Genomic DNA, 25,246 nt, shown 5'->3' with positions numbered 1-25,246 from the left:
TACATTTGAGGATAGTAAATCTAATATTTTGTTTACTAAAATGAATTGAAACTTTCAGATATGTCAAGACCCTTGATGATTTTTGTTATTTTAAATAATTTTAATTGATTCATATCTCATTCAATGGATGAGATCGAATAATTCTAATCTTCAAGATAAAAATACTCAATTATCCAAGTATATACTTCTTATGAACAATAACTCAATAAATAATGAGAGCTCAAAGTATTTACCATAGAAACAAAACTTTTTTATTGTATAATGGATAAATAGTTATTTTCTTATACATCCTACGCATCACGCGAATGTTATCATTAGGGGTGTAATCAAATCGAACTAAACCGAATAGTGGTGTATTCAAGTTTGATTTGTTTAGTATCGAGTCAAATTCCAAACTTTGTTTACCTAATACTTGGAGGCTCACGAGCTTAATCGAACCTATATGAATTTTCTAAATTTATATTTATATTCAAAATATTTGCATATTTGCATGCCTTTAGCGGAGGGGGGTTTTGGTTATCGTCGTTTTTCTTCGTTAGTTCGCGCCTTTAGCTTTAAGCTGTGGTGGCACTTTCAGACTAGATAGTCACTTTGGGCTAGATACATGTGGGGCAAATATTGTAATGGTCGTTTTCCTCAACGCTCACATTACACTGTTCTGCTGAAATAGAAATTTTATTAGAAATAAAAAAAGAAAGACAAGAGTCAAAACAAAAGCAGTCTTAAACACCCGCGAGAAACCACGGGTAAACGAAAACAAACACCCAAACTATGAGAAAATATTTAGAGATTCATCCTCATCCAAAGAGTCGTCGTCATCCAACATATCTCCCCATCTTTTAGAAACCACCGCCGACATAGCTCGAGCAGCGTCTGAAGAAGAATGAATCACAAAATTTTGTAGAATCGCACCTCCATCCTGAGCATGTTGGACTTTATTCAAGAACTCCACTGGCACAATATGTGCTCCTGCGCCCTGCAAAACGGCACCATCCGCACGACTCTTACTCATATCCATACCATTCTTAATTATACGCCGGAGCCGGTGCTTTATAGAGGAATCGGAAACCCTCCCCTTCTTGGTAGAACCTTTTGGACGCCCACGGCCGCGAGGTATGGGAGAATCCTCCATCATCGCCTTTCCTGGCATTTGAGTCCTACTTGGCGTTGTATGATACGCATTTCTGAGTCTACTCATTGTCATATTAGGTGGTCTATTGGAAATGGTAGGATCAGTTTATGTGATGACATATGGTTCGGGGACCGTCCCTTGAGCTCATATAGTCATCCCGGAAATGGTCACACTTTTCCCCATGTTTGTGATTTTTGGCGTGACTTTGCTTGGGATGATACTCGCTTGCATGATTTGTGTGATTTGCATGTTCTTCATGTTGATTTGATTGAAGCCCTATTCTGGACGCCGATTGTGATAGGGACAGAGGATGTGATGCGTTGAATTTGACCAGCCACAGTGAGTTTTCGAGTTCCTCTTCTTGGGATCTTGTTCGGAGATAGCTCCCCGAGCAGACTTTCTTTGCTGATATCTGGAGTGACTGTCTTACTCCCACTATTTCTATTTTTATGTGGCGTTTGTTATATGATCGTCTTCTTGTCGATTCTCGTCTCCTGTCGCAGGGTATTTTCCTTACATCTATTTGTCTGTGTTGTGTGTCTTCTCAATCTGAGTCGTGTCTGCATGTGTTATTGTGGAGTGAGGCTGCTGTGATTGTCTAGACTCATTTTGACTCTTGGTTTCCTTCTGCGCACACACCTTTTCACACGAGCACTGATATTACTTGTAGATTAGGTCACCGGCAGCGCGCCTTCCCTAGGGAGGCCAATAAACATATTTATTTTCTGATTCTTTGTTTGATTATGTGGTTTCTTTGGACGGAGGGGAATAGTCGTAAGCACATGGCTACTCTTTTTTGTGCTTCTCTCGTGATGTGGCAGGTTACTCATCATCTACGTCTTCTTGTTGCGGTGGGGACTCTTATCGACACTCATTGGCGAGGATGCGCGCCTCCGGTTGATTTCATACCACCAGCTCCCCCTATGAGGAGGACTCTTCATTCCATTTTGGTGCTTTGGATCTCTCCAGAGTCCCCATGGGTGAAGCTGAACACAAATGGTTCTTATGACTCATAGACGCATCGCGGTACTGGTGGATGAGTGGTTCGTGATCACATTGGAGCCCTCATTTATGCTTTCTGTACCTCTTGCACTGTTACTTCCAATTTTGAAGCTGAGTTATTTGCTCTGCTCGAGGGTCTTAGGCTGGCTGGTACTTTCTCAACTCTTATCTGGGTTGAGTTGGATGCTGCGGCGATTGTTTTGCTCATGTCTACTGGGCATCACGGTCATGCGAGTATCTGACATACAATTGCCTCGATCAGTCAGCTTATCCAGCATTGCTTGGTACGTTTCACTCATATCCATCGTGAAGAAAGCCAGCCTGCTGACTTTATGGCGAGGATAGGTCATCAACACCAGGATTTGACTTTTTTCGATTGTTTGTCTGCTCCACATTATTTTCTTGCTTTAGTTAGGATGGACCAACTTGGTTATCCTAACTTTAGATTCAGATTTCATGATGATAGTTAGTTCATTTTGGTTTGTTTCCTCTTTGATGGGGTTACTTTGTTCTTCTGGATGCAGTCACTTTTGGACTACATCTATGTATGTTTTTAGTTTTTGCGATATCTATTTTTCCTTATTGATCCGCTGGGTGTTGTCACTTTTGGGCAGTGTCATGTATGGGATATTGGTTGATGTTTTATTTACTGGTTGGAGGTCTGCCTAACCCCTCACCCGTCGGGTGTTTGTGTTGGAAAAAAGAAGTTTGGTTTGTTTATTTATCAAACTTCTTTAAATGAACTTGAACAAGTTTTTTTTGACCTGAGCTCCGAATAATTTGCGAGTAGCTTGGTTTGTTTACAGACCTAATTATCCTAACCTTAATCAAAATATAGATAATAACAATGACAACGAGAATATGAATAACCCTATAAATCCAAAAAGTTTCACGAATTCTGAAATTGCACCTATTCTTTTTTATTTTTTTTCCTTCAGGATCCATAACCTTTTGTTTTCATTCAATTTATGCCCGGTCATCAGTTTTCTTTGACGTGGCCATCGAAAATGACACCGTGGCAACCGGAAATGATATAGTGGCCACCAGAAATGACACTTGGACTGAAAATTTGACACTTGGATTGAAAAATTGACACTTCGAAAACAATGAACAAAAAAAACTAAAAAATCCATCCCCTTCCCCAAACTGTTGTTCCCTTACCCCCTCCCCCAAGTCCGGTGGAAGTTTGTCCAAGGACCGTCAGCCTTCTCGCCTAAGCCACCGACAGCTCCGTCGCCATCCTTGACACCCATTGGATGCAGCTCGTCTCCACCCTCCCATTCCCCCCGCCTCCGCCTTCATCACCGCCGTCGGGTGGTCTCTCTTTACCCCACTACGTCCTCAAGACCAACGCCTCTTCCCCGCACCTCAAACGTGCCGTCGGCGATTGCCACGGCCACATTTGCCTGCTTGATTTTCGCTCCAAATCCCCTGCCTTTTTCTTCGGCACAACCAACCATAATTCCTCCAAATTGGGCTTCTAGGATCTCTGCCGGATCCAGGCCCGATTAGACTTGTGGTCCTTGTCGCCATCTTCGGGCCCTCATTGCTATCTATTTACAACGCCACCATCGATTGATGCTTCTTCTAGTACGACTTCTCGCCGGAGTGCTTCTCCTGCATACGGCGCGACCCCCTTCGATTCATGTCATGCTTGTGCTTTGGAGCTTACGGGGTTCCTGATGTCAGTGAAATTGAGCGTCGATATCAGTGTGTGTGTGTGTGTGTGTGGCAGGTGGCCCTTTGACGACCATTCGTCGGACTTCGAACGGAGACTTTAGGAAAAAAGTAAGACTTCGAAAAGCCCTTTTTTATTATTTTTCAAGTGTCATTTTTTAATCCATGTGTTGTTTTTGAGTCCATAGTGTAATTTTCGATGTCCACGGTGTTATTTCCGATGACCACGTCTGAAAAAATCAATGATTGGACATAAATTAGAAGAAAACAAAAGGTTATGAATCCTGCGAAAAAAAGTGCAATTTTAAAATTCGTGAAAGCTTTTTGAATTTAGCAATAATTACCCCTAATAATAATAATAATAATAATAATAATAATAATAATAATAATAATAATAGATTTAACTTAAAAACCAAAAAGAAGGCACCAAGGTATGGTAGAGAGAAAGGGCACAATTACACATCCTTTTTTAAAGTGTCTTGCTCTCTCTCCTCTTTCTCTCTCTAAATCTGTCTGCTAATTTTTAGGAGTCCCAAAACCAAATGCAGGCATGCAAAAATTGAGCCCTCCTATGTTTAAGCTTCATTCTCGTCGTCACCTTTCTGAATCGACTTGCCTTCGCCTTCTGTCTTCTCAGGCTCTCAACTATGCGCCCTTAAAGCTGTTCTTCGTAGCAGCTTTCCTCTTTCCCTATTCTTCAACCCTCAAGGTGATTTTATTCTAAACAAATTTTTGTAACACAAAAAATAGTTTGCATTTCTCATCTCCAATTCAAAATTTGCTTTGAATTCAACATAGATTGGCGAAACCTGTTCCAGCTCCAGCAGTAACTGCGACGCCGGCTCGAATTGCGGTAGCTGCGTTGCCAACGGCAACACCAGGCCTCGTTGCACCCGCATTCAACCTATAAATCCTTTGACTAAGGTATGCAGCTTCTGATCTTTTATTGTCTTTTCTCTTTTAGTGCATAATATATGTTATGTGTGTATATATAGATATAGTTGTGTGCGTGTGTGTGTTGTGTGCTTGATTCAATTTTGGATTACTTTCTTGATTTGGTGCAGGTAGGAGGGCTGCCTTTTAACAAGTATTCATGGCTGACGACACACAACTCGTTTGCTCTGACCGGGCGGAAATCGGGCGTCGGTTCCGATCTCCTCGCACCGACTAATCAAGAGGATTCCGTTACCGATCAGCTCAAAGTGTGTTATCACACTTAATATTTTATTTCTTGTTGTTGTTGTTTACCATTGGAGTGCTGTCGTTTAATTTGGATCCGAGGCATTGCTGTTTGTGCCGATTTTTTTTGAGCTGATCCGACTAAATGTGTGGTAGCTGCCGTTTCTTTAGCTAGCTATGCTTGATGCTCACGCTGTTTTATTGATAAGCCAACTGCAAGTTTGTTAAAAATTTAGGAGGTAAAAATGCAAGGAATTATTTAGGTACGAGTTGCTAGTTGCCACTCGATTTTGGTTTGGATTAGAAACTAAGGCATTTCACCTTCTTTTTTCCCCTGACCCACATTATCCAACTAGCAGGGGTGCTTAGTGTTATGAATACTTTATCTTTGTGTTTGAGGGCTGGAATTTGTAGTGTTCTGTGCTGAAATCCATAGTAGTTGTAGCTCTTCGCCTACCTGATTTCTTAAACGAAGAATGTTCTGTGAAATCTCCATACTTAGAAGTTATAAGATTTTCCAAAGTAAAATTCATATGAGCCAATCTCGGTCATTCTCATTATTTCCTTTCATTGAAAGGTTCGTGAGTGGATTAGGTATTTATTTGGTTGCAAGCATATCTCAGTACTTATAAGCTAATGCTGCAACCTGAAACGAGATTATGAGATGTAGAGTAAAGTCAATTACTTATTTTGACTTGTATTAATTTATTTGTTATTTTGTTAACTATAAAATGTGTGCATTTTGTAGAATGGTGTTCGAGGTCTAATGCTTGACATGTATGACTTCAATAATGATATCTGGTTGTGTCATTCCTTTGGAGGGAGGTGTTTAAATGTGACTGCATTTGTAAGTATGTACGTGCTTTATGTTAGTGTACTAATTTGCTAATTGTTGTCTCTGTTGCCATTTCTGATTTATTACAAGTCTTTTTAATATATTTCACCCCAGCAACCTGCTATTAATGTACTGAGAGAAATTCAAGCTTTTCTTCACGAAAACCCAACAGAAATTGTCACCATCTTTGTTGAGGATTATGTGGCATCTCCACAAGGCCTGACAAAAGTGTTCAATGCATCTGGGCTTAATCAATACTTGTTCCCACTCTCTCAAATGCCCAAAAATGGTGAAGAATGGCCAATAGTTGATGATATGGTAAAGAAGAATCAGAGGTTGGTAGTCTTCTCCTCTCAATCGTCCAAGGAGGCTTCTGAAATGGTTGCATTTGAATGGAACTATGTTGTGGAAAGTCAGTGTGAGTTTTACTAATCCCTCAAATCAAGCTTAAATCTTCAGTTTCTATATTTGATCGAATCTTGTGACTGTATCATGCATGTGATCTCTCTCTTGAGTTTCCAGACAGCAACCTATTACTGAGACTTGATAGTTCTAGGCATTTCATAGACTAAAAAACGGTTACCTGCTTAATATATTGGAAAAACTATAAATAGATAGAACTAATGTGTTAGTATGAACCACAGTCTTGAAACTTAACTATTTCACACGTTTCATTTTACAGAGTTGTTTCCACCTATCAAGTTTTTTTCATTTGATTATGTTGCAGTGCTGAGATATGAACAATGTTCTGATTGAAATGATTGTTTACTTTTTATTTAATTCAGAGATGATACTGATATATAATTTCTGCAGATGGGAATAATGGGATGATTGATGGTTCATGTCCCAATCGGGGAGAATCTTCCCCAATGAGTACATCATCAAGATCTCTGGTTCTCATGAATTACTTCCCAACTAATCCTAATGCATCAGAAGCTTGCGTGGACAACTCTGCTAAGCTTCTTAACATGATGAGGACTTGTTATATAGCAGCGGGAAATCGCTGGCCAAATTTCATTGCAGTTGATTTCTATAGAGTATGTATCAATGGAATTTTAACGGGTTCCGCTAACTAAACTCACTTGACCTCCAGACAGTTATATGGAGTTGGAGATTCTTTGCAGCTGTTGACTTTAGTTATTTGTTCTCTTGTTGCAGAGGAGCGACGGAGGGGGAGCCCCAGAAGCTGTTGATGAAGCGAATGGGCACTTAACCTGTGGCTGCGACAGCATTGCTTATTGCAGAGTATGCTCTCAAACAAAAACTCTATAATTTTCACCCACCCCATGGAAATGTTGAATTGTTCATGTTTTAGCTTAGTGCCTTATACCGTTTGGATGTTTGTCCTTGTGGATATCCTCTCGTGCAAGTGTTTAACACGATTTCCTCTCTCAAAATTAGGTGTAAGTTAAGAGAAAAATTAATTGTATTAACAGCAGAGATAGAAGTAAGGTTATGCACTTATGCTATCAAACTTCATTTGGTGCTTCATAAACTAGCTGATACTTCAAAAGGAAACGAACACACGAGGTTAAGCTATTAGGCTTCACTTTTCTATCACGCAAAAGTAAATGAACACCGGTCCACAGTTTATATACTAATTATTTATGTTACATGACAGGCAAACGCAGGGTTTGGCACGTGTGATGTCCCCCTACTTGCACCTCCACCGCCATCTCAGCTTCCGCCTTTAGCTCAACCACCTATCAATAATTCTCTGAGTAACAGACCTCTCATTTCGATTATCTTAGTCGTGCTTCTCCTGCTCTGCCTCTAACTATTCATTTTCTGTGCAAGAACAATTCGTGAAGCTTGAGGGTAAGACTTTTGGGTTTAAGTGTTGAAAAAAGCATCACTAAAACATATGACAGAACACCTTGCAAGTTATACACCACTTCTGCACATGAAATGGTTTCAACTACCCTATTTTAACGCAGATTGTGCGACTACTTCTGAACTCCATCGCCGCCAAATTGAATGGCAAAGACGGAGGTGACGTGACGTCGACAATGTCGTTGGCTGGGCACCGGATGAATCGAGTCTGACAAGCCGGAAACGATATGGAAATCAGTAACCTAACCATGATGTAGTAGCAAGTAGTAAGTAGAAATACATTTATTATATGTATAATTTTTTTTTGAGCGGTATTATATGTATAATTGATTATTCTAATTTTACACCTTTTGAGTTTGGATATCAAGGGTTCGAACTTGGTCGGTTCATATTTTATAGATATGAAGAGTATTACTAAAATTTAAGGGCTCGAATTGTTGGAAATCCTTGACATCATTTAATGATATGCAACGGAAATAACAGTCAAGAATAAGATCTAGATTTACAATTGAATCATGTGTAGAGATTACAAACACACAACAATAGTTAGAATAACTTACTTGTTGTGTATCAAACAATCCTGTAGCAATTCTTCTAGCAATTCCTGCAGTTGAATCCACTACTATGGTATCCACGTATATTGCAGATTCGATGCAGGAACAATTCCCAATGCACAATTCAAACTTCGAAAGCTAGGAAATCTCCAATTGAATTGTTAGTGCTCTAAGTGTTTTATCTCTTGTGATTTTACGTGTCTCGCGTGTGTTTATTCTCTCAAACAAAAGAAATATATTCCTATTCTTATAGGAATAAGACACGCCTGTAAGCCCTAGGTTAAACAGGCCGGGCTTTTCTTTTGTCTCCAATTAATTAATCCAATAGTCAAACTATTTACTAATTAATTAAAGCTTACTAGAATATATCAAATATATCCTAATTTAGTCCATATATCTTTCAATCTCCCACTTGGACTAGCATTAGATTAAACACCAAGCACTATCTTTGCACCCTTGAGCGAATCAACAATACACATAAAGTGTGACTTAATAGGCCTCCATTATCGTCGATAATCAAGTTAAAGTTTACACAAAACTCCTAGACTGCGTTGTGTAGCGAACTCGATATATGAAGAACGTTTACGTGGATTCTGTAAACAAAACCTTTATGCGAAGATATAGTAACATCCTTTCATTCACGAACCACTCGATAGAGCCTATAATTTGCCATTGTGTCTTTCCAATAGCTCAATCAATTTATCTCATCTTTATTAAATGACCTCCATCGATCATGTTCAACTTTTAAAGTTCGAACATATCAATTGCACTGGCCAGTGACTCAACGGTCAAGTAATATAGAGAAACTGAGTGTTCTTCTCGAAATGTAAATCGAGGAATGAATCCTATCTTAGCACAACTACCACCTTCCCTTATATCCCGATATACCCAACACAAGCCGTATCTACCCCTTTGGTTGGAGTGCAAGCATTGTACTGGGTCAAAGTATATCATTCATTAAGTAAGATAAGCATTGCCCTCAAGTCAAAGGACTGTCACAATCTCCACACACCAATAATCATAGACACCAAAACAAATGATATATTGGTAGGATATGCCAATACTCTCTAAAGTATCCATGCATCTATCACGAGTATCTAATATCTCATAGTCGTGAGAACAACTACATTCTCTAAGAATGTGATACAGATCGCATGCCAACTTATAACATATCATCAATATCCCAATCTTGATGATCCTTAGTTGGGGCTCTTTAAGAGTTATACTCTATTGCTAACCTCCCACTAAATTAGCAACAGTATTAACTCATGGGAACATTTAATTGAATGAGAACAAATAATCAAAGTAATCAATCAAATAAATACATAATGCCATTAGTGACATCAAATGTCATAAATGTGATCAAGTAATAAGTCTCAACACAGATTATTTCTAGACATATTACTTTTACTCCCACTGACTAAAGCCAGTCTCAAAGATATCCAATGCCCAAACACTCAAAGTGCTTGTTATGATTCACAATGCATAACAATTGGTTAAAAGGATATGTCCACTTATGTGGGAACTTGCTCTGACATAATCTCTTATTTCTAATATCTCTTAAAATCTGCCAACGATGCTAAGTACACAAACTACACCTTGTGTAGTGAAAATCATGACATTCATGACCATCCTATTGCCCTAGCGTTAGGATCATCCTTTGTGCGTTAAATCTCATTGTCATTAGAAAGACAATCCTTTCTTGACAAATAGATGTCATATTCCATCGGTAGATGTCATTTCGAACTTATTCATGGAGTATCGCCTTAACACCTTGCCTATGTAAGTGGATTTTGATAGCCTAACAATCTATTAGCTCAAACTCAATAGATCTTGATCCCAAGGATATAATAGGCTTTACTCAAATCCTTCACCTTGAAGGAAATTTACAACTAGTCTTTCATGGATTGCATCATGAGTACAATAATTTTCATTTTCAATATGTCATACATAAATGATGATGAAAATTGTGTTCTCATTCTTGTGTTTCCTATAAACACAATGATTTTATTTGCTTATGACCCAAATCAAACGATTTGATTTCCTTGTCAAAATATTTGTTCCATATTCTAGAAGTTTGTTTTAGTTCATAACAACAAGTAAAGTCTCAATGGACTTGACTTTTGCAATTGACGAAATGATCATAATCAATGCTCTCGCACTGACTATAATCTTTTACCACTAACCTAGCCTTGCAGGTTTGCACATTGTCATTAGCATCAATTAGGTATTACCCCAAATGATATCTTATTTAAGGTCTAACCGGTCCATTCAGATTTTATGGCTTTTTGCCACTTCTAAGAATTTATGACCATCATGGAACCTATGACTATCATAGTTTCGCATAATATCTAAAGATCATAACCAGTTTCAAATCCTTTCTCGTATTGATCTTAGACTAATAGATTAATTCTTCGACTGGTTTATGTTCTCTAGAACTTATACGATGTTGCATTTGTGCAGGCTCTTCGTTATTATGAACTTGAGGAAGTTGGTTTGTTATATCATGATGAAGAATCTTCGACATCCAATGTCACATCTCCCCCCGTATTGAAGAATCTTGCATTTCTGCATAATCTTCAATACTGCTCTTATTGGATGTAGATGACGCTCTAAGCAGTGCATCAGTACAATTGAGATCATGTAAAGCTCCCACTAAAAACTTATTTATACCATCTAACAAGTTTTCTTCCTCAATGTTGCCTTTGTGGTTCTCAAATCTTGTCAAGATCTAAGTCATAATGATCTTGTTCTCTATAGACCAAGCCTTTTCAAGAAACATCGCAATCCTAAAATCGAGAACTTATAATTTCTAAGAAAATAGTAGTATTCTCGTGTTTTCTTCGGATATCCCACAAAGTAACACTTCTCACTTTTGATTCCAACAAATCAGTGAACATTTTCTCTACATATGTAGTGTAACCCAAGGTTCACACATGTGTAAAACTTTGTTCCTTTCAATATCACAATCATGTGATATTTACTCAACTAATTCAAGTGGAACTTGGTTCAGAATATAAGCAATAATAAACAAGGAATGGTCCCAAAGATACACTGAAAGTTTTGAGAAGCTCATTATGGATCGAACCATATCTAATGAAGTTCGATTTCTCCTCTCGGATACCCAACTCAAATAAGGTATCCCTAGAGGAGTCCATTGTGAATAGATTCCATATGACTTCAAGCAATCGATGAACACATGGATTAAGTACTTCTTTCTCGATCTAATCTTAGAGATTAAATACTTTTCCAAGTTGTTTCTTGACTTCTAACTTAAACTCCATAGATTTCTCAAAGTTTCTGATTTGTGTTTCATAAGATACACATTTCCACACCTTAAGAAATTGTCTGTGAAAGTTGTGAAGTACGAATATCCACTTTGTGCTTGATTTAGAAACGATCCACACACCACTATGTGAATCAACTCAAGTACTTCTTTAGCTTGTATTCTTTTCCTAGAAAGTGGCTCGTTGGTCATTTTAACCTTGAGATGTGATTTCACAAGCACTTTAAGACTTTACGTCAAAAAGTGTGAGATAGTCTAACTTTCTCGATATTGTTATTCATTTCTCATTAAGTGACCAAGCCTACATGCCAAAGTTTAGTCGGACTATTCGCATTGCTTGTGATAGTTTATTTTACACACTGAGGATATTTTGTTCGCATTGAGCAAATATAAAGTATTCTCAAGTGAAATATTTGCATCTCCATTAAGCAAAGTAGAATAAATTCTATGAGCAAAATGGAAAGAAAAACTTGAATGTCTAACACGAGAATGGAAATTATATTCCTCGTAATTCCAAGAACAAAATAACAATCTATCATGTCCACAAACCCAGAGATAGATCAAATCCATAAGACCTTATGCATTTAGCAGCAACTATTGCTCAAAACAAATGCGCAAGTCAGATTTCTTTGGTCTCACTCTCTTGTTTTTAGTTAGACAATACACATTTTAACAAATGTGTGAACTATAACTCGTATCTAATACCCAGGAGTATGAGTTGTTACATGTTCACCTCAATGAAAAATATACCAAATTCTGCTATTAAAACATCTAACGTTTTGAACATCAAGTAGTATTCCTTCCAGTGTCATTTTCTTGACAAATGGGCATTTTATCTTTGGATAACTTCTGCTTCTTATGGTTTCCACCTTAGGATGCAAAATTTAGTTCTTTTGATCCTTCTTCTACCTTTTCTTTCCATTTGGGTTAGAATTGGCAAAAGCATTAATCATAAGTGGTGAAGCACTGAATCACCAACACCTAAACTAGAAACTAAAAAGCGATAAATGACACGCGGATTTACGTGGTTCGGCCATCAGGACCTACGTCCACGAGAGGTTCTTCGTTGGTTTTACTATACTTTGAGAGAGAGTTACATATTACAAGTGTTGTTTGAATGAGATCCCCCCCTAGTTTTCCAATAGATGTGCTATTTATAGTTTGTGAGCAAACCCTAATTCTAAAAGCCCACTCATCTAGTCAATTGGGCCCAAAACTCAGTACAATGGTCTTATTCCCGAAGTTGAACTATCATACGTAGCTGCGCAGGAAAGGCACTTTGGTGGCGCTGCTCTGACTGCGCAGCGCTGCCGCGCTGCTTTGGTCTGCGCTGCTCTGCTCTGGTCTGCGCTGCTCTGGTCTGGCCTGCGCTGCTCTGGTCTGGCTTGCGCTGCTCTGGTCTGGCTTGCGCAGCTGCACGGGAAAGCTACTTGGCTGCGCAGGAAGGCACCTTGGTTGCGTGGGAAGGTTTCTGTGTGCAATCATTCTTCACTCCATCTACTTAGGTGGATTTCTTACTCTTTTATCCAAGATATCCGATCGTACCTGCGCTGTTAGTTTCTGTAATAATAATAATAATAATAATAATAATAATAATAATAATAATAATAATAATAATAATAATAATAATAATAATAATAATAATAATAATAAGGTAAAATAGGCTTAGATTGCTAAGCACAACGCTAATGGGAATTACAGTCCTCATCAATAAGAACTTATTTGTCCTTAGTGTAAGACGATTCAAAATTGTTCTTAACATGTCATGAAACTCATGGCAGTGTTACTATCCTATTGTTCATTTTGAATTCACTTATGAAGTTCACAAATGAGACAGATCATTACTACAAGATTAAGTTGATTGAGACAAATATCGGATAGTTTCGTTCCAATCGTGGCCAACCTCTCAATTAACTCAATCTTTTCAAGACATCCATAGAGACCTTGTCTACTCCATGTAGATTAATCCTGAAGAGATCCATGAGTATCTTATACTTTATGGTCTTGGCTTCTAAAGCGTTAACACTCTTCAGGTGTATCAACATCTCAATCGAAACATGTGATCATGTTGTTTATGCAGTTCTAAACTCATAGACACAATCATGACACATTTAGCAGAAGTTAAATCATCCATATGTTTCTTATAACTTTCATTGTCAAACACTTTGAAAGTTTCTAAAGTCGCATTAAGGATGATGTAGGTTGATTTGTCCAAGACATATTCAATCCTATCTAGCCTTAGCACCAAATGCAAATTGCGTGGTCAATCCAGAAAGTTTGACCCAGTCAATTCTTCGTATCCAACAAACATATCAAAACAGTTGCAGAAATAACAGAGATAAAAGAAAGCAATAAAAGAAATCGAATCAAATAAGATCACATTTATTTTACTAATCAAACAAGGCATTTTGTTTTGATTAGCTCCCACTATTTTTGCATATTTTATGACCCCAACATAAAATACGAATTTATAAACATAAATTATAGTGGTCCAAGATCCAAGTCAATATTATGAAGCCTCTGCTTGCGCTGATGACTACAATAATATTACTTAGTAGGCCTCTAAGCCAATTGCAACAACCATTTTGCAACTCTTGGTTGATTAATCTAATTAATCCGCGTCCTCAAATCACTTTGGTCGAGTTTCACGCACAAATGATCAAGCAAGTGAACCCCATCACACGGTGCCAACCTATGAATGAGCATTGGCCTTGTAGATCAGAGCAAACACTTGGGTGTAAATACTCTTGAACGAAAAGGATGGGTTGCTCAAACAATTATGATGGACGACGCGTTTTGTGCTTACAGAAAGACTTATTTAGTGGGGATTTAACATGTGATACTAATTGCTTATATTTAGTATCCAATATTAAATAGCAAAACAATTACTGGGTGCCGCCTATCCAGGCATACGAAATGCGGACCACACATATTGGGTGCCGCCTACCCATACATAGTAACTTGGACTACATTTAGTGGGCGCCGCCTGCCCAAACATAAAAGCGGTCTCTAACTGCTATAGTTAAATAATAAGCACAAAATCAAATAGCATGCTCATCACAAAACAACATAGAATCTCTACGAATAAAATTCATTAATCCAATTAAATTTTATTCTCTAATTAAATTATGGGTTAATCAATTCGTATTAATTCCAAATTAATACAACATTATTATTCAAAAATAATAATTCCATGTATTAATTCAAAATTAATATAAAACTCATCAAATATTATTATTTCAAAAATAATAATAATCCATGATTTATAAATCAAATTAATGAATTAGTCAATTTACATCAATTCCAAATTAATATAAATATACATTCAATATTATTATTTCAAAATAATAATACTAAATAAAATCATTAATCTAATTAATTTATATTAATTCCAAATTAATATAAACACACAATGATTATTATTATTTCTAAAATAATAGTAATCTAGATTTATTAATCTAATTAATAAACTTAATCCTGAAATTGGAATTAATATTATTAATTCTAAATTAATAACAGATTTTTTTTAATAAAACTGATTCAGCCCACAATGGGCATTTATTTAAAAAATCGCAGCCAAGTCCAATAGCCAACAGTAGCAGCCCAGCTTCCAAGGCTAGCCTGAAGCTTAGAAAAACCACGGCCCGGACCCGGTCTGCAACTAGGGTTTGGCTGCTTTGTGCAGCCGCTGCAACTGGTCCATCAGCACTCCGTCGCCGCTCGAAACTGCACCGGAGAAAGTCGCGACGTCTCTGGCTAAGATAAGCCTTCGCGGTCATCGCCTTCTCCAGTCGCCGACTTTCCGGCGTCCAAGAGCCGCGTCAGTTGGAGGCGTTTTTCGAAGCATCAGCAAAGGTCTCCTCACCGCCGCACACAACAGCGTTATCGCCGGCACGAGATCTGTACCGGAGCGCCGCCTCACCCAGCTACCGTCGTCATCACCTTAAAGGCGTTAATGCCTTTGCAGTGAGACGTGGTTCTGGAGAGACAGAGTTGCGCTGGCTCGAAGCCGCGGCGCAGACACAGACGACGGCGGGCGGTCGGGCGTAGCACACCGGTGAGCCCCGAGCCACCAGTCGCCGCCTTGTCGTGGCGGTTAATGTTTTGTCCGGCTGTGATGCGGTTATCAGACGAAGGATCGTTTGAACCAAGTTCATCATAATTAAACCAATTTCAAAACTTGATTCCAAACCATTTAATAAAACAAATTTCGAAATACTTGTTTAACAATTTATGTTGCCCTGCAACGTAATAAAGAAGAAACCCAATTCCAAAACAGATTTCTAAAATCAAATTTTCGATTTCAAAACTAAATTTAAAATACGATTTCTAAAATCAAAATTCAATTAACCCATAATTAATTAGAACATAATATCAATTATAAATCGAGCCCCGGGCTCTGATACCACTGTTGGAAATCCTTGACATCATCTAATGATACGCAGCGGAAATAACAGTCAAGAATAAGATCTAGATTTACAATTGAATCATGTGTAGAGATTACAAACACACAATAATAGTTAGAATAACTTACTTGTTGTGTATCAAACAATCCTGTAGCAATTCTTCTAGCAATTCCTGCAGTTGAATCCACTACTATGGTATCCACGTATATTGCAGATTCGATGCAGAAATAATTCCCGATGCACAATTCAATCTTCGAAAGCTAGGAAATCTCCGATTGAATTCTTAGTGCTCTAAGTGTTTTCTCTCTTGTGATTTTACGTGTCTCGCGTGTGTTTATTCTCTCAGACAAAAGAAATATATTCCTATTCTTATAGGAATAAGACACTCCTGTAAGCCCTAGGTTAAACAGGTCGGGCTTTTCTTTTGTCTCCAATTAATTAATCCAATAGTCAAACTATTTACTAATTAATTAAAGCTTATTAGAATATATCAAATATATCCTAATTTAGTCCATATATCTTTCACGAACTTGGTGCGCATTTGACGATTATTACTAAATCAAGAGACTTGTGGTATTTTGTCAATAAGTTGTGCGAATCTATATTTTACTTCCTCCGTTCCATTATAAATGTCCCATTTTTTATAATGGGATGTTCCATTTTTTTTGATAATATATTCTCTCTTTATATTTAATATTTAAATAATTTTGAGTAACCCATTTTATCTATGTTTTACATATTTTTTAATTTTTATGTCCAAAAATAATGAGACATTTGTAATGAGACGAATGGAGTATTATGTAATAATGATGGATCATGTGTGTGATTGTAAGTTTCGCTAGTAAAAAGAAAAGAGTTTGTACCCAAAGATTAAATCATTATATGCTGCTATTTTATATTGTACCCTGCGTTTGGTTTAAGTTGGTAGTGGGTCGAGTGACTTACCCTTATCTATTGGCTGTTTTCGATATATGTCTAATAATACAATTTAATCCAATAATTATAGTTGTCATTTGATCTAAGTCAATAATTAAAAATGTTTAATGTGTAATCTGCTTTGTTTAGAATACATAGAACATTTTACTTTGAGGTAAGAATGTATAGAGCTCTTAAAACGGTAAAACAGAGCTACCAACATAGTCTTATTTGATCCATCAATTTTCCAAACCAACACTGAGTCTGACAGTGACAACTTTATAATTGTTTGTTGAGTTTAAAATTTAAAATCACAAATGTGTTTCTCCTAAGTAAACGGTAATGTCTATCCTAGGCTGAAACTTAGAACGCACTATCGTTAGATTCATGCCACGTCAAAAGTTGAATTCAACCGGCCCTTTCCCAATATCCTAACCCAGATCGGTTCAACCCAAAATTTGAATACCACCTTTCTAGATATTAGTGTTTTGTGGTTTTGTCAGTTGGTACCTACCAAACCTACGTCGGATTTGAATTTTTTTTTGTAGGAAGGTCCTAAAATTTGACGTACACGTTTCGAACATTGATGATTTTATTTTTTTGTTGAGCCAAGCTGAGTCGTTAGATATTAGTGTTTATTTTTTTTTTGGTTTGTCATTGTCTTCACCAGCACTCATGTTTATTTTTTTTGGTTTCACTCCTCATCGTTTTTGTACAACATGAGTTAAAATTTTTGCCGACGATGTTCATTCGGTTGTTTCTACTTCATTTCTTTGTTTTGAAGAGTTCCGCTTGACTGGTTTGAAGGTAATTTATGTAATGTTGTATGATTTTAGGATTTATCTTGAAATTGGTATTTTTTTTTATATTGACTATTTGAGCCGACATGCCTTGTATTTTTAATTTCTTGTTTTCTGAGAGGTTAGTCGGATATGGTGAGTGTGGGTTGTGTTACCAACACTTTGTTTGTCGAATTTTGTGGTGTAGGGTGGATATTTTCCGTTATGTGTGGTGAATTGAAAACTCTAATTATTTAAAATTAGGCGAATTAATTTACTAATTATTTAGTTGATTGTAAATTCTTTTTTATTATATTTTGTAAATTCTTTTTTATTATATTTTATGGAGTATTATCAGTATGTGGGGTTTCTTCTTCGTTATAAAACGTTCCCAGTTGTTTGACTTTCAGTAATGTGGCGTGATTTTTTTTGACATGCACAATACAGTTGTTAACGTCTTATACTTTGCTTCCCATTAAAGGCAAATGGACTTCGATTTAAATTTATCCTACGACAATGAAGGTTGTCCCGATTTTGAGAGTGGTAGTGGTAGTGGTAATAGCAGAGAAGTTGGTAATAGTGATTCTGGTGGTGAGCATGGGAATTCTATTGATATAGTCTGAAGATAGTGTCCATATTGATAGCAGTGCTCAAGGTACAGATGGAAATAATGTAGATTTTGGGCAAGGAAGTGATAACGAAGTTCTTGTGACATTGGCCGAAGTGGAAGGGAAGATTAACGTTCGATGTGCCATTGACACATTGGATGATGTTTTTGTTCTGTATGCAGCATATGCCCGGATGATTGGTTTTTCAGCTCGGAAAGGAACGCAAGCTTATTTCAAAGGCACTAATAAAATTTCTTGTGGAAAGGTTTTTCATTGTTCATGTGAGGGACAACTGGATAACAAGTCTTCAAAAGGTTGTGTGGCTGCGTTAAAGAAGCATAGTTATAGGAACAACTGCAAGGCAAGGCTACGTGTTAGTCGAACAGACGTTGAAAGTCCATGGGTCGTGACAACCTTTGTGAAAAAGCACAACCATGATATGCTTCATCCTACCAAAACCTATCTATTGCGGTCTGCCCGGAAGCTTGCACATTCGCAGAAGACTATACTTATTGCGATGAAGTCAAGTGGTATTGGTGTTAGCCGTTCGTATCATTTTTTGGAAAATGAAGCTGGAGGTCGTGAGAATGTTGGTTTCTTACGGAAGGATGTTTATAATGAGCTGAATCGCGAGAACGCTAACATGGCAAAAGTTGCCAATTTCGATGCAAACAAATTGATGGAGTATTTCACAGAGAAAGGATTAAGCGACCCTTTGTTCTACTGTAAGGTAAAGGTCACTGATGATGGTAGGCTTCAAAATCTATTATTCAGAGATAGCAGATGCCTAGTAGATTACCAACACTTTGGTGACGTTATATATGTCGATGCTACTTATAAAACTAACAAGTATGACTTGATTTGCATACCCATAGTCGGCATAAACCACCATCGGGCTAATGTTATGTTTGTAATTGGTTTTTTATCAAATGAGAAGACGGAGTCCTACGAGTGGTTGTTCTTTACTTTTCTAGAGTCAATGTATCATAAAGAGCCTTTGATCATTTTCTCCGATCAATACCAGGCTCATATGAATGGTGTGGATGTTACATTTCGCGATGCGAAACACAGGCTCTGTCAATGGCATATAAACAAAAATGTCGGCAAGCAATTTGGTACATTGAACCACAATAAGAGTTTTAAATCTTTGTGGTATCGGTGTATGAATGGCTGCGAGAATGCAGAAGAGTTTGAATCAACTTGGGCAGATATGATAGACGAGTTCAGGATTGTGGAGAATAGATGGTTTATTGGCATGTACAAGTTAAGAAAGCGGTGGTCTTCCATTTTTAAATTAGATAAATTTACTGGTGGATTGCATGCTACGTCGTGGAGTGAAGTGACGAACAAGGTTCTTAAAGAGATATGTGGTTCTGAGAAAATGTAGGATGAATTGGTGTAGACTAGAGTTTGAGGAGGATGCTCTTTGTAGAGGGATGCCTGGTATGTTCTTGCAGTCTTCGAAAATTCTCTTTCAAATTGCTGAGCTTTGTACCCGAAATGTCTTCAAGGCATTCGAGTACGAAGCTCTGAACTCGGTATCTGTGAAAGTCACTCAAGAACCCTTAGATCTGAACGACGAGTTTCTAGAGTATAGGGTTTGGTCCAGAAATGCGTTGAGAGGTTATCGGATTGTGAAGGTTAATCAGGCTATGAAAATGGGTTCATGTTCATGCCGTATGCGGGATACAGAAGTAGTGATTTGTCAACACTTGTTCAGAATTTATTTCAATTTGAACTTGGATAGGGTGCCGGATAGAATGCTACTAAGTAGATGGCGGTGAGTGTCGAAGGAACGAATTCCTTTAAGCCAACAGTGTATTGATTGTTCTGGTCCTAACAAGTTCACAAATATGGTGTTTGTCAATCACAATGCAAAATGTATCTATGACTTGTTGGTTGATTGCAAGGAGAACGAGGGATGTAGAAATACAATCAACGAGATGATTACCCATATGATTGAAAAGGTGAAGAATATGAGAAATGATCCAAACGTGGACGACACAGCCGGTCCATCTGGGTAAACCTTCAAAGAGCCACTGCACCGACCAATAAGCAATCCGATTTCTAAAAAGAAACGTCCGAACAGGCGTCAGATGTCTAGTAAGCACTGGGATGCCCGTCGTTCGCGTGGAATTTGAAGGATTATAGCCCCAATATGATCGTTTCTCTGATATCTTAATTCACCATACAACGATTAATTCCTAACATGCTTCTATGAATTTATGTGCTGCACATTGGACTTAGAATCACTTACTTGAGAATTGTATGTAGAGGCTGTCGATGGCTGAATTGAAAGATTCCAGTTCTGACCTTCTGAAATGTATCCCGCTCAACTCTCAACGTTGGATGGACAACGAGCTATGAGAATTTCCAAGGCGAATTCGGCCACTTACAAACGGCGCCCCCTACTGCTCTCTAAAACCCTGATTATTTGTGTGTCTTATTCTGAGAGCAGATAGTTGTATTTATAGGCAAAACACAGTCCTAAGGCACCAATAACTGTAGTAGGCGAATTATACTCCTAACTCAACCTAAACACCTCTAGATTGACTTGCAATAGAACAAGGACATCCTAGCGTGATAAGTTAACCCAAAGTCGTCTCTCAAGGAAGATCTTAAAGGGCTTCTAATTATGTCACAACGAAAGCAGTAAACTTTGATTATTAAACTAAGACTTGTAATTAAAACGTCAATTTAAAACTAAACTTAGAATTAACTAGGCGAAAAACTACAAACCGTAAAAACTCATGCATAAAGAAACCATTAAACCCTAGGCAGAAATAAACGATTAAAGTAAAGGCAACTAAGAATTCAAACGCTTCTAACTAAGAATTTAAATAACTTTAATTAAAGCTTCTAATCTAATGGACATAAACTAAATTGCATAGTTTAAAGCAAAGCATAAACATAACGAAATTGCATAATTGAAAGCTAAACGTAAACATGATGAAGCAAATGAATTAAAGTAAATACGAAATACCATAAACTTCGTGAGGATGCAATCACTGTCACTTGATTACAACTTCAATCGGAAACTAAAGCAAAACTAAACTTGAAATTAAACTAGAACAAAAATCTCGAAAACTTGAAGAACTAAGAAAACTTGAAAAACCCTAACGTATTTGGTTGCCTTGACGGAAGCTTAATTCTCAAGGACGGATACAAAAGATTAAGGTAAAGGATGATTATTACATGAACATTAAGGCCCTATTTATAGACTTTCTTTCAACCCTATTGTTGATCAAAAAGGCCTTGCAAAACTGGTCTTTAAAGATAGAATCGTGAAATCAAATGAAAGTCCAGCTGGCAGTGTGCTCTGCAAGTAACGGCAGCTCTGGCGAATATTTGCTAACTCTGGAACAATGCTGGCCACCTTGCGCGTGATCGCCAGCTCTGGCAACTGTGCGCGCACTATCAACTATGTACACTAAGTCAGCTCTGGAAAGTTCAGCTCTGTAGAGTTGTAGTCTGTTCTGGAACATTCAGCTCTGGAGATAAAGTTTAGCTCTGGAGATAGTGAGCTCTGACTATGGAAGTCAGCTCTGGCTATGACATTTCAGCTATGTCGAGCGTGGTCAGTTCTGGCGTGGGATTATCAGCTCTGCTCTGGCGCAGGCTTTTCAGCTCTGGGCACCAGTTTGCACCAGAATACGCAATTCTAATCCAAAATCTTCAGAATATCATTCTTTCTCTTATTTTATAAAAATCTCATGCAAAGCATAAAACAGACTCATAAACGCACCAAATTCCAGAATAATTAACTCTAACATGGCACAAACAAACCCCCAAATTAAGAACAATTAGGCATTAATCAACCCCCCACACTTAGCCTTTTGCTTGTCCTCAAGCAAAATCAGTATGAATCCTAGAAAGAGAGTGTTTCACGATGATTATTCCCATCCAAACATTCAACAAGTCAATTCAAAATTTTCCAATCAACACATATCTCTCAGATCAAGCAAGTAACTTAAAGTTTACGAAGCAACACAACAGTAATGCAAATAATCCGATCAGACCTAATTCTTTTCTAGAAGTGAATTCCCTAATGTGATCGCCTTTATAATTAGTATCTCTATTTTTAACACTTTGTGTGCTTAATCACTTAATTTTCAACAGTTGAGCCATAAAATAAAACCATTTGGACGTAATCCAAAGTCTTTTCACGTAGTTTCCCATGCTCATAGTTAAACTAGAGGAGCAGAGACCCAGAGCTGTCTTTTTCAGAGCTGGCAATTCGTCCAGCATTTTAAACATTTCCCAGATAAGGATACGATCGTAGGCAATTACAATGACAACACTCCTTCTAGCATCTACCGGACAAATCACGTTTTACTTACTTACAACCGTGTTGCAACGAAACTCATAATTCTTTGCACAAACAAGAAACACATATCAAAAGCAAAACAAGAATAACCACCAAACAACATACTAACCCGAAAATCACATCAAAAACCATTTTCTCTTCCATAAATTCATAAACAAAATCGCAAGTATCCAAGAGCAAGCTAAGAATAGAGGGACCAATCGCCCAATCAAAAACAAAAGCACGCATTAAAACAAGTCACCTCCTCCCCCCCACACTTAAAGAATGTCATGTCCTCAGGGCACAAAATAAAAAGTGTTAGAAGACGTCCCTGATCATTGGCGATGAAAGACCGAAGCGCTGTGAGGGGCGGCGAAATTTAGGGTTTGCGGCCTTCGGCAGAGTGTAAATGTCAGCGCTGGTCCTTTTCAGAGTGGAATTGCAGATCTGGAAGTGGACTATGCAGCGCTGGCGGCAATGTCAGAGTAGAATTGCAGCGCTGGACCATGTTCTCTGCAGACAAAAACGTAAACACCCAAAATCAAAGCAACCGAACAAACAACTAAAAACAAGGAAACGAAACAGAAAATAAAGAAAAAGCAAAACAAAACCAACTATGGGTTGCCTCCCACAAAGCGCTCTGATTAACGTCTAGAGCTCGACATCAGCCTTCATTCACAACTCTGGATCGTGCAGAGCTTGAGACTCCACCTCCTTCGGAGTACTCTGGTGCTCATAATACGGCTTCACGCGGTAGCCGTTTACTTTGAAGCTCTCATTCGTATTCTCATTAAACAGGTCTACAGCACCATGCTCAAAACTCCCTTAATAGAAAAGGGCCACTCCATCTAGATTTCAGCTTGCCAGGAAACAACTTCAATCTCGAATTGCAAAATAACACCTTCATTCCTGGGTAGAGCTTCTTGTGAAAAATACGGCGATCCTGCAGCCGCTTCACTTTGTCCTTGTAAATCCGGGCATTCTCATACGCCTCATTGCGCAGTTCATCCAGCTCCTCCATTTGCATCGTGCGCTGCTTCACTACAGAGTCCAGATCGCAATTGGCAGCTCTGATTGCCCAATAAGCCTTGTGCTAAATCTCTACCGGCAGATGGCACGCCTTGCCATAAACGAGGCGATACAGACTCATCCCAAGCACGCCCTTGAAGGCAGTTCTGTACGCCCAGAGTACATCATTCAGCTTTGCAGACCAATCCTTGCGTGAGGGCTGCACTGTTTTCTCTAGGATGCATTTAATCTGCCTGTTGCTTGTCTCGGCTTGCCCAGATGTCTGCGGGTGATAAGGTGTGGCCACCTTATGCGTGATTCCATTCTTTTTCATGAGCTTTGCAAACAACTTGTTGTAGAAGTGCTTCCCTCCATCACTGATGATTGCTTTACGAAATCCAAACCGGCAAAGAATGTTGTCCTGTACAAACTTGAGTACCACATTAGCATCACATGTCCGCGTGGGAATAGCCTCGACCCATTTGGACACGTAATCTACGGCAAGCAAAATATAAGTAAATCCAAACGAAGCAAGAAATGGACCCATAAAATCGATGCCCCACACATAAAAAATTTCGACAATCAAAATATTATGGAGGGGCATTTCATTCTTGCGTCCCAAATTTCCCACTCTCTGGCATCTATCACATGCAAGGTAAAAATTATGAGCATTTTTGAACAAAGAGGGCCAGAATAAACCGGATTGTAGAACTTTGTGTGCCGTCTTCTGCCCCCCAAAATGTCCACCGCAATGTACTTCGTGGCACATACTCAACACCTTCTGCTGCTCCTCTGCCGGTACACACCTTCTAATGACTTCATCTTTTCCAAGCTTGAACAGGTGTGGAACTTCCCAATAGTAATGCCTGCAAAGAGCAAGAAACCTTTTCCTTTCTTGGGATGTCAGATTCGGTCTTAATACTCCACATGCCAAATAATTAACAATATCCGCATACCAAGGCACATTACTCGCAGGGCTGCCAGCGTTAGCAAGGCTGCCAGTGCTGGCTAAGTCGCCAGCTCTGGCGGAGGTCAGTTCATACGCAAACTCAAAAGGAAAAGAATCAGGAATAGCATTGTGACCAGATTCAATTAAGGTGTTATCCAAACGTGAAAGATGATTTGCCACAGAATTCTCACTCCCTTTTCTATCCTTTATTTCTACATCAAATTCTTGCAATAATAAGATCCAACGAATCAGATGTGGCTTAGCTTGTGTTTTAGTCATCAAATATCTCAAAGCAGCACGATCACTGTGAACAATTACCTTAGATCCAATGATGTAAGCACGAAATTTATCTAAAGCAAAAACCACAGAAAACATCTCTTTTTCAGTTACGGTGTAATTTATTTGAGCACTGTTCAGAGTTAAACTTGCATAATAAATCACACGCAATATCTTGTCCACACGCTGACCTAACACAACTCCTACAACAGAATTCGATGCATCACACATAATCTCAAACAGCAAAGACCAATCAGGCGCAACCACCACGGGGGCAGAGCTCAACTTCAGTTTTAATAACTCAAAGGCAGACATGCAAGACTCATCAAAATTAAAAGGTACGTCCTGGGCTAGTAGTTTACAAAGTGGTTGACTTATTTTAGAAAAATCTTTTATGAAACGCCGGTAAAATCCAGCGTGACCTAAAAAACTCATAATTCATTTCACATCAATAGGAGGCGACAATTTTTGAATTACCTCCACCTTAGCTCTGTCGACCTC

The 25,246-nt window shown here is 38.2% G+C and overlaps 2 protein-coding genes across 5 annotated transcripts; both read left to right on the top strand.

Moving 5' to 3' along the window:
- The first annotated feature begins 4,247 nt into the window (after positions 1 to 4,247).
- On the top strand, positions 4,248 to 8,078 carry LOC131004502 (PI-PLC X domain-containing protein At5g67130-like). Of its 4 annotated transcripts, XM_057931195.1 has the most exons (11): positions 4,248 to 4,359; positions 4,449 to 4,520; positions 4,610 to 4,735; positions 4,876 to 5,013; positions 5,739 to 5,837; positions 5,940 to 6,243; positions 6,639 to 6,862; positions 6,984 to 7,070; positions 7,447 to 7,546; positions 7,623 to 7,643; positions 7,763 to 8,078. In XM_057931195.1, the coding sequence occupies exons 1-11, from the start codon at positions 4,354 to 4,356 to the stop codon at positions 7,819 to 7,821; spliced, it is 1,236 nt and encodes a 411-aa protein (XP_057787178.1). In that variant the 5' UTR covers positions 4,248 to 4,353; the 3' UTR covers positions 7,822 to 8,078. The 4 variants fall into 4 exon arrangements, with proteins under 4 accessions (XP_057787178.1, XP_057787176.1, XP_057787177.1 ...); XM_057931193.1 differs by having other exon boundaries at positions 4,250 to 4,520; XM_057931194.1 differs by having other exon boundaries at positions 4,261 to 4,520; positions 5,739 to 5,841; positions 5,998 to 6,243.
- Positions 8,079 to 18,114: 10,036 nt separating this feature from the next.
- On the top strand, positions 18,115 to 19,593 carry LOC131004497 (protein FAR1-RELATED SEQUENCE 5-like). Its single transcript, XM_057931187.1, has 2 exons — positions 18,115 to 18,171; positions 18,217 to 19,593. The coding sequence occupies exons 1-2, from the start codon at positions 18,115 to 18,117 to the stop codon at positions 19,591 to 19,593; spliced, it is 1,434 nt and encodes a 477-aa protein (XP_057787170.1).
- Positions 19,594 to 25,246: the final 5,653 nt, after the last annotated feature.

The sequence above is a fragment of the Salvia miltiorrhiza genome, unplaced genomic scaffold, assembly GCF_028751815.1.
Source record: "Salvia miltiorrhiza cultivar Shanhuang (shh) unplaced genomic scaffold, IMPLAD_Smil_shh original_scaffold_405_1, whole genome shotgun sequence".
Taxonomy (NCBI): Eukaryota; Viridiplantae; Streptophyta; class Magnoliopsida; order Lamiales; family Lamiaceae; genus Salvia; species Salvia miltiorrhiza.
Note: the sequence above shows the minus strand (reverse complement) of the source record. Positions and strands in the feature narration are given on the sequence as shown.

Coding starts and splice junctions, on each gene's coding strand:
- LOC131004502 (XM_057931193.1), top strand. CDS start 4,362: ATGCAAAAATTGAGCCCTCCTATGTTTAAGCTTCATTCTCGTCGTCAC. Junction 4,521..4,609: donor CCTATTCTTCAACCCTCAAG/GTGATTTTATTC, acceptor AATTCAACATAG/ATTGGCGAAACCTGTTCCAG. Junction 6,244..6,638: donor CTATGTTGTGGAAAGTCAGT/GTGAGTTTTACT, acceptor TAATTTCTGCAG/ATGGGAATAATGGGATGATT.
- LOC131004497 (XM_057931187.1), top strand. CDS start 18,115: ATGAAGGTTGTCCCGATTTTGAGAGTGGTAGTGGTAGTGGTAATAGCA. Junction 18,172..18,216: donor TGGTAATAGCAGAGAAGTTG/GTAATAGTGATT, acceptor CTATTGATATAG/TCTGAAGATAGTGTCCATAT.